Genomic DNA, 14799 nt, shown 5'->3' with positions numbered 1-14799 from the left:
TGGATCTAGGGTCACTATAGCCTGAGACCTAAAAGGTATTTTGAGGACTTTGCAGCCGAGTTGCTGTGGCAAGCCATCTTTAAACTTGGACCTGTTTGTTTGAAAAGATGGCCTAGGCAGCAGAATTTTAGGGGCTCTGATGTCCATTTTACTTGATGGAAGTGAAACCTGCCAGGCCGGGGGCTGCTCTGCACCTCCTTTGGGAAATCTAGTCCAGCTACCAGTTGGCCCAAAGAATTATCCAGTGATCATATTAGCTTCAATGACAACGCCACAGTAACTGCTTCTAACTGCTAATCTTTTTTACATTTTCTGGCGTGTTTTTCACCCATATTCTATCATCTGATTTCATGTCAACAGTTCCTTGTGATGTGGTCATTATTGTTATTCACTTGGTATCACAGAGAAAGCTAACTATGGGACAAGACACAAGTGGCCCAACTTCTTGTAGATTGAGCAGGGGAGCTGGGGCTCAGGTTTCCCGGCTCCAAATCCCCAGTTCTTTCTGCTACGGCAGAGCTGTGCTGTAATCTCTGTGGACGTATTGTAAACCTAACGCTTGATAAATGGCATTGGATAGCTGTGTTAATGCTCCGCTGTGCTCAGGGTTGGTTCTGATGTGGCCAGAAGCGGTGGCAGGAGGCTTTTTATTTTCAGTAGCAGAGGAGAGAGCCAGGAATTCAGATCCACACTTGATCTAAAATATACATTGAGCTGGGAATTCAGATTGCCACCCTGTCCTCGCACGTTACTGCTCTAGTCAAGCAGAACACACGGACTTGGGGTGGGGGGGGTCGTTTACTTTTTTCTTTCTGTACGCACTCTGGTAGAAATACTTGAAATTACAAAAACTAAATGGCAATAAAGGAAAAAATAAACACAGGCAAGACTGTATCTCTGAGCACCCGAGAGCCGGCCACGCTGTCAGTGACTTCTCTGGAGGCAGGCTCTCACTTGTGGGGGCGCTGCCCCAGGTACGCAGCGTAAGCGGACACTGGCCACGGCCCCCACTCCTGGCTCCTCCAGGGGTGAGATGAGGGATGGAAGCCAAGGGAGCGTATACATTGAACTCCTTTTTCGTACTCTTTTGAAAGAACTTGCAATAAAGCCAAGTTCCAAAAGTAGAAAAAAACGATTTTACATCTTGTACTTTTTTTTTTGCCTAACAGTGAAACAAACGTTTACGTAACTGTGTGTGTCTTGATTCTGATTTAGATGAAATAAAGCATCTTAGGACACAGCAAAAATGTACTCTCTCTTTTAGTTTAAGAAAGAAATACATATCGACAGCATCGGGACAGCAGCACTGGCTGGGATGCAAGCTGTTGGTAGGGTTTTAAAGAAACTCTGAGGGCATCACATAAAGCAGTGAACTGCTGTAGCACGTGAAGTTACGTTTAAGCAAGGAAGAGACCTCTGCAGTTTAATACTCCTCTTGATCGCTTCCTCTTGGGTTATGTGTTTTTCCTTGTGTGACGTGAGCTGTCAGTGAATGAATGTTAAGAATTTTCTCCGTGTCCTCCTGCCACGCGGTTCGCACGTGGGCCTCAAAAACTTCGTGGCAGCTACTGTTTCTGTTTGTCAAATGGTGGGTTGTGAGGTGTTTCCTCTCCTGCGGTCTCCCTCTCATTAAAGAGGTTAAATTGCCATTTGCTCAGCCATTAGTTCCTTTTGATAGCTTCCTGAGCTCCTAAAAATAAAGTTTACTCCTTTCAGGATAAAAAAAAAAAATCTGTTCAGTATCTTCACTGTAGTGATCTTTTCTAGAAGATCTGAACACCTTATTTTGAAGAGCGTGCGGTAGCTGTGGTCCCTCGGGTTGGAGAGGCTTACGGGTACTGTGGTACAATCTGCTCATTGAAAACATGAGGTTTGAATCAGAACGCAACCAGAAGGCAGGCCACGTCCTGTGTTAGGTGAAATGAGTGCATTAATTATAAGGACAGTTGAGTTCTCCCCCCCACTGCTGCGCAGATGAAGACGGGCCAAACTGCCCTGTTAGGTCAGCCAGGAGGGGGGTCTTCCGTCTTACAGACGCCTCATCTCTAGACCCGGGAATGAGAGCACACCCTTGGCGCTATCGCCAAGCCTCTCCTGAAGAGAGAAGAGAAACCAGGGCTTTATTTTGTGGTCACTGACTTTCATACTGAGACAAAGGGTCCGTCTGTTAGTGGAAAACAGCAGACTCCTTAAATCAAGATGATCACGCACATCTGATTGTGTGGTAGATTTTGTGCAGGGCTCAAGTGTCAGTTCATTTTCACTCATAATCAGTTTTCCATGTCAGTTCACTGGGAGCAAAAGTGTGTTCTGTGCCTCGTAGGGAGATGCATCTCCTGCTTCCAGGCTTTAAAGCCACGTGGAAGATTTATGCCATCTGGGCAGAGGGTTTTATTTTTTAAAAATTGTACAGTTTTTCCTTTGCCCCAATTTTAAATTATCTTGTGGCAAACATTCTTGAAAGAGGCATTCACTATTGTTTTATTATGTGGGAGAAAGTATGCTTCTCTGTATTGAAAATGAGATAGTAGATCACGTAACTATATTGAAATATTTTCTCCGAGTTTAATAGCTTTCGGAATATAGTGCCTTAATACAATATGAAATATATTTAAATAATAGAATGAATTCAATTTAGGATTCAGTGATAATAAAACAGACCAATATTTTTAAAGTTTTAAGTAATTTTGAATCAACTCTTTGAAAATAGTCTTCACCTGCTGTTGTAGAAGACTTAGCCTTAACTTTAGCTCTTTAGAAATGTACAGGTGTTACAGTGATGAGGGGACAGATGACACACTGTTGGATGTTTTTGGTGGTAGAGTCTCAGAACACATTACTGTGTTGAAATGGTTTGTCTGTTTTTAAATGATTGGTAATCGTGGTATCAGTCTTGTACCAAAGGATGAATCACTGATATTCAAGAATAAAACTTTCTTTTAAACTAGTTCCAAAAAGAGCCCTCGGCCTTTTGTTGGAATTCTTACAAAACCCAGTTCTCAGTCAGCTATTTATTGAGCACCTGCTACGTCCCAGGCCCCGTGTCAGGTGCTGGGCATTGTCATACAGTAATTCTTACCTTGAGTGACATTTCTGTTTCATCTGTTTCAAGTGAAAACTGGAAGTAGTTAGGTGTAGTGAAGAGCTAACACACACTTGATTTTGATTTTAACTTCATTCAGATTAGAGAATTGAGAAGAAATGCTGGTGCTGTTTATTAAAGCTCTTAGAGCAAACAGAATCTGAAGGCTAAAGGCTGAGGAAAGTACAAGCAGAATTTGTGGCACCCAGTGCTGAGACCCAGGGGAATCTTGGCCTTTCCTCACAGCTTCTTCCCGTTACGCAGTGGAGGACATTTTACCCAAGAGTGTGCACTAGAGGCTGCAGGCTGCAGGGAGCCTTGTCTGGGTAAGCTGTGCTTCTTGTATGCAAAGCAAACTGCCACTGCAGGGCCAAGGCTGATTTTTGTTGTGCTGCAGTTGGGACAGAGTAAAGATTTTTTTCCCCCCTCAACAACCTTATATATTATTTACTGCATCTCTGTTCATCCTGGCATGGAGAAACCTTTATATCTGCCTTTTTATGACTGCAGAAAAATTGCATTTTAATGTATAAAAATAATACTTAGTGGCTTAAAATAGGTAATTTGGAGATTACTGTAGCAAATGTCCAGAGTTCAGAGGTCTTTTTCTTTTTTAAAATCTGGTGAATAATGAACTGTAAAATGGTGGACTTGTGTATTTTCTATATAAGGGCTGTCTGAGTTTGTCTCCTGGTTTGCTGACTAGCATAGCTAGACACTTAAATTTGGCATTGCATGAGTAGTTTGGGTTTTTTTTAAAGATTTACTTTATTATTTATTCTATTTTTGGCTGCGTTGGGTCTTTGTTGCTGTGCACAGGCTCTCTCTAGTTGTGGTGAGTGGGGGCTACTCCTTGTTGCAGTGCACAGGCTTCTGATTGTGGTGGCTTCTCTTGTTGTGGCGTGCGGGCTTCAGTAGTTGCGGCTGGCAGACTTAGTGGCTCCAAGGCATGCGGGATCTTTCCCGGCCCAGGGGTCAAACCCGCGTCCCCTGCATTGGCAGGTGGATTCTTAACCACTGTGCCACTAGGGAAGCCCTGCATGGGTAGTTTTTGCATATCATTTATTTTTATTTAGATTGGGAAAAAGGAAAAGATAAATGATCTGATAAATGATAAAGTCTCAAAATACTGACCTGAAGATGTGGTTCATCAGAGTTGACATTCTTAAATCAACAGAGTATAAAATGTAGATGTGATGGTCTTTTCCATTAAAACAACAACAGATACCCCTTCTTAAAATTTAGATATGTACAGATAGTAATTTAAAAAAGTATAGAAGAAAATAATTACTGGGGTAGTCGGTCAAGTAAATTAATATCAAATAGATCAAGCAGATTTCTGTACGTCAGGTGTGGAGACACAGCTACCTTTGAGCATCTCACCCTAAAATATAGAAAACCAGCAAAGTTTTCTGCTGTTTGTGTTTATTGCATTAAAATAATAAAAGTCCAGTTGTGAATTTTAAATGAAGCAACCTATTGGGAAAAGAGAAAAATTAAAGTTAAACACAACAGTATAATCAGACTAGAAAATGTATCCTTATATGGAGGCAGTGTATTTATCACTAGCAATGAGAAGTGCTTGGCTCTAGGGTATATCTGAAAATGCCTCTAGAAGAGGATTTTATTCCTGTGCTGCTGGCATGTCTCAGGGTGGAAAGCAAGCTCCAAGTCCTGGGACCCCTAAAGAACAAGAAGTAATGGTTCCCTGACTTTACAGGTGGCTATCCCGCTGCTTTGAGTCCAGGCTTCCTAGATGCCTGTGCCAGTGATGGTCCCCTCTCTCATTTTTTCAGTCCCCATCGTGAAGCAGACTTGGGCGGCACAGGCAGGTCGCATTGAATACTACAGCGATTACGCAGACAGTTCCGTTCCAGCGGTGGATCTGGGAATTCCTAATACAGAGAGAGGTGAGTTCTTAGTTCCATTCTGGGGAATTCCCTGGCCATCCAGCGGTTACGACTCCACGCTTTCACTGCTGTGGCCTTGGTTCAGTCCCTGGTCATGGAACTAAGATTGCACAAGCCATGTGGCACAGCGGAAAAAAAAAAAAAAGCAAAATGTCCGTTCTGTACATACAGTAAATTAGGATAAAAATGAAATCGTTTATAAATACTGTAATTTTCTCCACCTGTAAGTTTCTTTCCTTCCTCCCCTCACATCTTTACCCACGGATGTGGGACCGATTCTTGCAGTTTAGGTGCTGTTTTCAGTGCTAACAAAGGTTTTAAGTTTTCAGTCGGTCATATGGATGTCGTTGATACACAACAATTATGACAGGATAGAGTTTAATAATAGATCTTTTTGTACCTTCATAGTTCAGTGTGGCCACAATAGGCACCCAGAGTTAATTTATCATCTTCCCATACAAAGCATCTCCTCATTTAATTTTAGCCATTTATCTGGCCAGGACTGCTATCCAGCTGCTGCCTGCCAGCCGTGGGTAGATACTGAGGGAAATAGGAATGAAGGTGGCAGTTTCCATCCTCCTGAAGCTTATGGTCTATTATGGTCTAGGATGCATTTTGTTTGTACTGCTGAGTAGAACTTAACCACACCCTACATGGAATATATGTAGTGTAAGTGCATCTATGTATCCATATATATTAATATTTTAATCAGTAAATTTTTGTAAGTATATCTGCTTTTCTCTTCACATTGCAGGCTTTCTAATTTAAAATATATATATGTATATATATATGTATTTTTTTAATTTCAACAAAATTGAAGTAGAAATTTGGCCATCTCACCTTCAGATGCTCTTTGTTCATCAATTTTTATCCAGTGTTCCTGCCATATTTTTTCTTTAGTTCTCTGGTTCCCCCAAACCCTTTTATGGGAAAAAAAAAGTAAGTTAATTATCTTGTTCTATAGAGTAATTTATCTTGATTATTTTATGGTAGTGTCACTCATAATGCCTTGACTGATCAAGTACAGTGTAGAATCAGATATGCCATTCCTGTGGTTATCGATTATTCTGACAAGGTTAGTAAATATATCCCTTAGTCTGTCTGTCTGTTGTCTGTTTTGGGAAAACGATTTTTGATTGAGTTTTCTTTCCTTTGTTTTGTTTTGTTTGTTTCTGTTAATCTTGCTGTTTAGACTTTGCTGACTCTAGTAATCACTTACCTGTTGATGTAATCCTTACGTGATTCCTTAATTCATTTCCAGTCTGACCTTATCATTGCTCATATTTATCTTCTACTTTATCCAAAATGAATTTGAGATGGTTTTCAAAAATACATACTGTAATGGTTAAAAATACATAGATCAAGAATAAGGAAAATAAAGGTTAAATCGAGTGGTTTGTTCTCTACTGTGTCACCAAATACTTTGTTGAAAAGAGGGGCTTATTCTTTTTTATCGACTTGAGTTCTCTTCTCAAGCATTTTATTGCTGTCCTGGTCCCAGCATTTTCCATTAAAGCTTCAATATCTGTTGGCGTCTAAGGGACTGTGCCTTTGTCTTAGCACTGTACCTTTAGAGCACGTCCTAGAACTGGCCACCATGTCTGGCATATTAGAAACTTAATCGCAAATATTTACAAAATAAATAGCTGAAGGTAGAATATTGTGCTTTTGCACCACTTTCCCTAATGTAGTGATGTTTGAGGTTCTAATATTTCCCTTCATTGTAAGTAGATCTAAGGAAAGATGCCAGGCTCCTGTAATTTCTATGAGGCTTACAACTTTCTTGTGTGTCTGGCGTGAAGATACTAGTCCTACCTGTACTTGACCTTGTGTAATTCCCCTCACCTCTAGGTCTTCAGTTCCTCATGTGTGAAATGAATGACTTTGACTGCATGATCTCTAATGCTCTCCCTGGTTCACTATGTCTATGGACATTAGAAAAGGCTAATTTTTAAAATATGAAATTCTTAAGGTGCATGTCAGCATTTCTAGTTTTACTTATAACACCTTAAAACAGTGTTTCCAAATGAATTATATACATTTTAAGGAAAATAATGCATTGTTTGTTTTCTTCTCACCCTTCCTAGGTCATTGTGGAAAGACATTTGCCATTTTGGAAAGATTTTTGAATCACAGCCATGACAAAATAGCATGGTTAGTCATTGTGGATGATGACACATTAATAAGGTAAGGCGTCATTCCTGTTCTAGGGTAGCTTTAGAGTCTACGTATATTCATAGACAGAAAGTATGATGGGTACTTCTGCTGCTGGCCAAGATGGGGTAACAGGGACTGGATTTACCCTCCCATCTGAAACAACCCCCCATAGGACACAATAATGAAATAAATGTTTTTAAGACACTGATTTTAGGCAGCAAATGACAACAGTCTGCAAGACACATGAAGCAATGAGGTGAGTCCTATGGCCGCCCCAGCTAACTGCCCTAAGAGAGTTCCCACATCCCTGCTCAGGGAGGGGGACCCAGGTGGAATCTGGCCAAACCCTTGAGTTGAAGTGATGATGTTGAGAGTCTGGGGAGACCAAGGCTGTTAAGAGTTTGCAGGACAGAGCACTGGAAAGGAGAGGGCTGCACAGGAAGAGAACACTGCAGGTCTGTGGAGGTGCCCCTTAGGAATTCAGTAGAGTTTGGTGGGTGCATCTGTGTGAGGAAGCTACTGGAGGTGGAGAAAGAACTAACCAGAGTGATTAGAGGGAGTGGTGCCCACCACTGTTAGAGGGCTGAGTATGGTACCTCTTCCCACCAGCCAGACTGGAAAACCCTTGATTCACAGGTATTGGGTAGAGTTTGTAGAAGGGTCTTGCTTTAATAATGGCAAATAGCAAACCCTAAACTAAGCAGTGCTTGGTCGTGCCTAACAAATACTAAAGCAAGATCCCCCCGAAGACCAAACTGTTTCTAAGTAACTGGACTGCATCCAGGAACAAAGCTTGAGAATATTTATGGAAACACAAACATCCAGCAACCAGCAAGGTAAAATTTCACAGTGTCTGTGTTTGAAATGGAGGAAGCAGTGAAGTCTAACACATGTATAACTGGAGTCCCTGATGGACAAAAATCAGAACAGAAATGATCTGTAAATTACCAGAAATAAAAGACCTTAATTTATATATTGAAAGGGCCTAGTAGGTAGGAGGGAAAATTGACCTGGAATCATCAGCTTCATCACATATCCTAGTAAAACTGTTAGATTTTGATCATACAGTTGTCTGCGCCTTTAGGAAAAATGATGAAATAACCTAAAGAACAAGAAGATTAGCCTGATGTCAGGCTTCTCAAAATAACATAAGTATAGTAACAGGGGAGGAACGTTTTCAACAAATAAATTGTGAATCATGGATTTTATACACAGCTAGATGTTCTTCAGATCGAGGCTACAGAAAAGGTTCTCAGTGTACGTGAACAAACATGCCCTTCCTGAGGAATATATTAGGGAAAGAACTTCATGCAACTAAGATGAAATCTTGGCAAAATGACTGATGGTGAGCATTGCATATATTTAACTGTAGAACTAAAAGCAGAATGGGGGGGGGCACATGAGTAAATAACAGCATGTAAATGTTATATATTCTGACAAAGTAGAAAGCTTGCAACTTAAAAAAGGAAGGAAAAGGGATAGTAGGATAAGATAATGGCCTTTTGTACAGGTAATAGATAGAATTCAAAGGGTACCACGTAGAACTGTCAGACCACGTAAGAGAAAAAGCATGATAAGACATGAAAAGCTAGATAGAAGGTAAGTACCAGGAAAAGAAAACTTTCTAAATATCCAAATGTTAAGTAGATAAAGAAACACAGTAAATATAGTATCATATGTGTATTAATGCAAACCTAAAATAATTTTAGTGTTGAAATCAAACATCAATCATATCACTAAATGTGAGTGGGTTTAACTCCCCTAATAAAAGAACAAACTTTTCAGACTGGCTCATAAAACAAACCCTAACTGTACGTTTTATATGAGAGACACATAAACACAGTCACTCAAAAAGTCTAATAACAATAAAGGGCTGGATAAGGTTTGCCAAGACAATGGGAACAACAAAAATAAAAAATTCAATTCCCAACTCAAAAAGCATCTCAAAGTAAACTCCCCAAAACAAGGAAGAAAATAATAGTAAAGATAAATGCAGAAATAATGAGGTAGAGGTAAAAAAAAAAGCAGAGGATCAAACTAAGGAACCAAAATTTTGGTTCCTTGAGAAAAAAAATGAACAAATTGTACTGAGTGATTTCCAGGAGGTACCATTATGTGGAAAAAGCCAAGTGCACAAAAATGTATTTAGTTTGCTTCCCTCTGTGTAAGGAAAAGGGGAAATAAAACACTCCCATGTAGGCTTATTTGTACAAAAAACAAATGGGCGGAAAACCATGAAGTAGTTTCCAAAGTGGGGTGGGTGGGAGGATTGGGTAGATGGAGTGTGTGTGACCCTTTTCTGAGTTTACCTCTCAGTTTAGTTTTGATTTTGGGAAGCATGCTAATATTTTACCTATTGAAAAATAAATCTATAAGGACAGGAGAAAAATCAACAAGGATGAGGAGAAAGCTGAAATAAATGAACCCAACTGTATTTCAAATGAAAACAAGTGGAAAAATCTGCAAGAATTCATAATTTCTGTTAGACTCACGATTTCTAAAAAGTGTGTCTGTGTATGTGTGTACACGCACACACATCTTTCTAGTTCTTCCCCCCAGAGAAGACCGGAAGCAAAGACATCCCAGTGGCCCTAAACAACTAATGACCAGGACTAATACTGCTTTCCCACTAAAAGAAACCAGGCCTTCTCAGAGAAAGGTGGAGGCAAGATTTTAAGGCTGAGGCAGGGAAGATACAAGAAGACATTTGGAACATTCTTTTTGATGCCAGAGACTAAGGAAGTGCTTAGGGAGAAAAAAGAAGGAAAAGTGTATGTCAAGAGGACACAGAAGTGAGCTTAAAAAGGTTCCTGTTGGCGGGATCTGGGACAAGAGCATCAGTATGATTAAGGACGATAATGGATTATGAACCATTAAAATAAGGAACCAATGAGTTCATGCTTATAATAAATAAATACATAGATAAATGCAAGAGGCAGATCAGGCACCATAACAAAATATCACAGACTGGTAGCTTAAACAACATAAATTTATTTCTCACCGTTTTGGAGGCTGGCAAGTCCAAGATCAAGCTGCTGGCAGGGTAGGCTTCTGAGGCTTCTTCTCTTGGTTTGAAGGTGGCTGCCATCCTGGTGGTGCTGACGTGACCTCTTCTTTGTGTGCTGTGGAGAGAGCGCCCTCTGGGGTCCCTTAAGGACACTTACTCTGTCGCGTCAGGGTCCTACCCTTATGACCTCATTAAACTTAACTACCTCCTTATAGGCCCCATCTCCAAATACAGTCACATGGGGATTAAGGCTTCAGCATATGACTGTTGTCGGTGGGCGCGTAATTCAGTCCACAGCGGGTGGGCTCTGGCTTAGCCAGCAGGATAAGAGGAGGAATCCTGACTGACAGATGTGGAGTGATGATGGAGCTGGAATAGTCATCTCTTTGTAACCATTATAGTAAAGATTGATTCAGGCAAGAATCATTAACGGATGCTAAGCTAGGGGTAAATTTTGATGAAGACCAGGATATTTGCTGGTGTTAAAGTGTCTTCCCAGAGACTGAGAAATAGCAAAGGGAAAACAGTGAGTATCCAGGGGAGACACGAGACAGCACTGTGTGATCAGAATAGATATTCCCACTGGAGGACAGGTGGCCACCACGTGCCAGACAGCATCACGTGTACCATACTGCACCTGGGAATGTATAACCTTGCCTTTATTATGAGGAAACATAGGACAAACCCAAGATGAGAATCAGTCTATTAAAAACATAGGGTGTGGGCATCATTTATTACTTAAAAATACCAATGCCATGAAAGACAAAAAGCTGAGGAACCATTCCATATTAAAGGAGAATAAAGTGAACGATAAATAAATGCAATAAAGGATCCTGGGCTGCATCCTGTATTGGAGGGGAAAATGCTATAAAGCACGTTATTGGGTTAGTTGATAGAATTGGAAAATGGATGGTAGCTTGGATATAAGCACTGTGTCAGTGTTTATAGTGCTGGGTTATAACTAAGGCTGCTGTGAACTTTTGTGTACATATCTTTGTGTAGACATCTGCTTTCATTTATCTTGGTGACATACTGAGGAGCAGAATGGCTAGACATACAATAAGTGTGTTTTAACCTTTTAAGAAAGCTGCTGTGTCAGTGGTAGGATTTCTGAGGTGGCTGACTTTCATTACTGTTACTGGAATATACGCATTGATGTATGCAAAATATAGATATAGGTACGTGTGTGTGTGTGTATACACATACATATACATACACATACATAGAGGAATTGAGTGTGAATGGTGAAAGACTAAAATGTATTCACAGAACTTTGACAGCACTTGACCATTTCCATACTGTTTCTGTTTATTTCTGTGCCTCAAATTCCTGAAATGGTAACAGATGGTTAAATGAGGTCCTCTTCCTGGACCCGTAGCCAGCCCAATTGGGTTGAGCTGGAGACCTGCCTGCTATAGCCACATTTCCAATTTCCAGCAAATATGAAGTATGTGATAGTGGTCACGCTCAGTTAATGCTTCTCCAGCTTTAATATGAACTTGCGAACATGAAAATACTTAATGTTACCAGGAAAGGAAACCCAGATGAGATGTTAAGTCCTAGTTACTTTTAACCTCAGAAATTGAAGGTTTAGGTTTTAACTGCTAATTTTATAATGCAGAAAGAAGGGAAATACTTCTCATTTCGTCACACATTTGCCCCAAGGGACTTTGAGCTTTTAGGGAGCTTTATACCAAGCAAAGCCTGCAACTTCCTAAGAGTGTCTTCTCCATGACCGAATGGTGATTTACTAGGTGTCCACATCCTTCCTTGCTTTTCCCCGCAGAGGTATTTATTAGGTGACTTCCTGAATACCGATTCCAAACTAGGTATCCAGAATGTTTAACTTCTGTGTCAAAAATAGGGTAGTTTTCAAACACTTTCTGGCCACTTAGAAACTGTCATCATTATCAGAGCCCTTGACCTTCGGGCAGATATAAAGCTGATCAGTCAACTTGTAGACTCTGGGCACCACACTTGGAAGAGATTTTTTTTCATACATCAAATTTGTTTTCTTAGCTGAGTGTGAGGTGCATAAGCGCGGATGGGAAAGATGGCCCCTTCCTGAACATCTCTGTTCTGTCTTCTTATGACCCCCCACCCCCCAGAAAGAGAGGGAAAACGAGACTCCAGAGCAGCAGTGTTCTGGATGTTAGTGTTGCTCTTGAGAAAAGAATTCACGATTGATAACTGAGAGAAGTGCTTGACATACCGACCTCTTAGATGCACGATGCTGATGAACCACAGACTCGAGAAACACGGAAATTTACTTCGTCCATAAAATGTATTTAACCCAAAGTCACTGGCCATGGAAAAACTTTTTAATTAGTATCATGAGGGACGTTAGGATTTGGTGTGTGTGACCTGAAAAGCTCTACATTTAGAAGAAACTGTAGAAGGTCTTTATAAGGCATATATAAGGGACAAAAGTTCTTAAATCAAGGAAACTAGCCTTTCCTAACATCAGCCTTTGTCTCCACTTAAAAATTTTTTATAGGTTTTATTGTCCTATGAAATCTTTTTTTTCCATCCTAACAGCAGCTGTAGCTGCTGGCATTTTTCTGAGCAGCTCATGGATACTCTCAAGGCCCTCTGTAAGCTGTCACTGTTGACACACGACAAAGAAGCAGAGGGGCCAGAGGTATAAACAGACAGACACGGAAGACCACAGATGAGGGAAGCCTCATTTGAGAGCGTAAGCACAGGGGTGCATCATGTCTGAAGGCTTTCTGGAGAGCTTCGTGCCCACATGCCCTTCCCTGCCTGCTAGGTACCTGCTTGACACGGACCTCGTCTGTACTTCACAAGTTCCCTTTTCAGCCGTGAAGAAGTTTTAAAAATACCAAGTACGTCTGAAAAGTGTGATGATTAGTTCACTCTCAGTGGAGACCAGGACTGGCAGAAGTGAGCTAGGACACTGGTTCCACCTTTACCTCCTCATCCTGCCACCCTGCCCACCCAAATGAGGCAGTCATGCCTGGCAGGGGCTTGTTAAAACTCGGGGGGAGGCCCTTGTTTCTCAGTTCCTCTCCTGGTTCCAGTAAACATACAGTGTTCAATTCTTTTTTTCTTTTTAGAAAAAAATCTTTTTTTCTGTAAGTCTCTTGAATTTCATCTCTAAATGATTTACATGTGGTATTGCCTAATATAATCAGTGGGCTCTAACAACCATAAAATACTCTGAAAACACGTTTGAATTAAGCAACTGTCCCTTCTCTTCCCTTGGGAATCTTAGCATCTCCAGGCTCCGGCACCTGCTGAGCTGTTACGACGCCCAAGAACCCGTGTTTCTGGGAGAGCGTTACGGCTACGGCCTGGGCACCGGCGGCTACAGCTACATCACAGGAGGAGGAGGGTAACTATGAGCATGGCTTGCTGCAGATACTCACTACATTACACTCCGTTTCCAGGATGCAGAGGTGGGGCTGTCGCCACGGGATCTGTACTGATACCTAAGTGCTCTGTAAACGGGAGCTGTTACGGTAATAGGAAAGTGAACATTAAAAAGAACCCACAGTGAAGAATATTTCACTCTTTTAAGAGACAGTATATAAATGTATGTCAGGGTACTTGGTAGACGTGTCCCTTTAGTCATGATTGCTTCTAGGCAGCCAGTTAGTTTTGATTGTGTTTAAATGAAAAAAAAAATTTTGGATAGATTTTAATTTCAGAAAATAAGTCATTAGACTTTAATTATCCAGTGCTTATAAATCATGTTTGGGAGAAGAGTGGTATGGAAGTTTGAGACTTAAGCAATTAAGTGATGTTTGTGTGGGGTTTATAGGGTTTAAGTAACAGTGAAAAATCAATGCTTTTAAATAAGTATCTGCCTAATCTCTTAGGGGGAAAGATTTTGATTTGATTTCTGTGAGTAAATCAATGGAGCAGTTAGTCTCTTCTGTTATTTCTATAGGCTTTGCTGTTGGGATATTTGGGGAGTATCACATTATCCACTATAGGAATTTACATTTAATCAGCAAGTTTTTGTTGGATGCCCACGGTGTGCTGAGCAACATTCTAGGCACTGGATTACAGACTTCTGAAGGCTAGGACCTTACACTCTTACTTGGCAGTCCCCTTGGCTAGAACCATTCCTGCTGTAGGACCTACTGCTGCAGGGTCCTACTCCAGGTGCTCTGGTTTGCTCTGGCCGCTCACGGAGGCAGCCCTTTCCTAGTGATGACCAGGCCTGGGCAGGAGTACTGATCTTTGTTGACCCGCCCGCAGCCATTAGCAATAGGAGACGGGGGTCCACACAGGCCTTTAAGACACTAAAGCATAAAGCCAAGGAGTATTGAGCTCACCGTCTTTAAAAAAAAAAGTTTCCATCTCTTTGCAGCCTTATAGTAAATGCATTAGTTTCTTTCCTTGGTGAGATGTTGGTGCCCATTAAGCCCGAGATTTCCCCTTTTGTAAAGGGCCTTGTTCTTTGTACCAGGGTATATGTGTTTTGCAGCAGGAAGGTGTTAATACTTTGAACCCAGAAGGAACAGACTTCTGGCTTCCCTGCTCCTGTCCTCCTCCACTCCGTGCTGTTCTCTGTGCTGCAGTCACAGAGACTCTGAAAGCACCTGGTGCTCTCACTCCCTGCTCAGGGCCTGCACTGCCTGCCCTTTACTTTTAGTGTGAACGCTTTCCTACTT

General features: G+C 41.1%; 1 protein-coding gene across 1 annotated transcript in view; it reads left to right on the top strand.

Annotated features, from left to right (window-relative positions):
- B3GLCT (beta 3-glucosyltransferase) overlaps positions 1-14799 on the top strand; it is a 104880-nt gene that overhangs the window by 71706 nt on the left and 18375 nt on the right. Inside the window, exons 11-13 of the mRNA XM_057707497.1 lie at positions 4879-4992; positions 7080-7179; positions 13392-13511. Of these exons, the coding sequence (XP_057563480.1) occupies positions 4879-4992; positions 7080-7179; positions 13392-13511 (334 nt within the window). The remainder of the gene's footprint in view (positions 1-4878; positions 4993-7079; positions 7180-13391; positions 13512-14799) is intronic.

The sequence above is a fragment of the Hippopotamus amphibius genome, chromosome 14, assembly GCF_030028045.1.
Source record: "Hippopotamus amphibius kiboko isolate mHipAmp2 chromosome 14, mHipAmp2.hap2, whole genome shotgun sequence".
In the NCBI taxonomy this organism is placed as follows: domain Eukaryota; kingdom Metazoa; phylum Chordata; class Mammalia; order Artiodactyla; family Hippopotamidae; genus Hippopotamus; species Hippopotamus amphibius.
The sequence above is the reverse complement of the archived record's forward strand: the minus strand, read 5'-3'. Positions and strand labels throughout refer to the sequence as shown.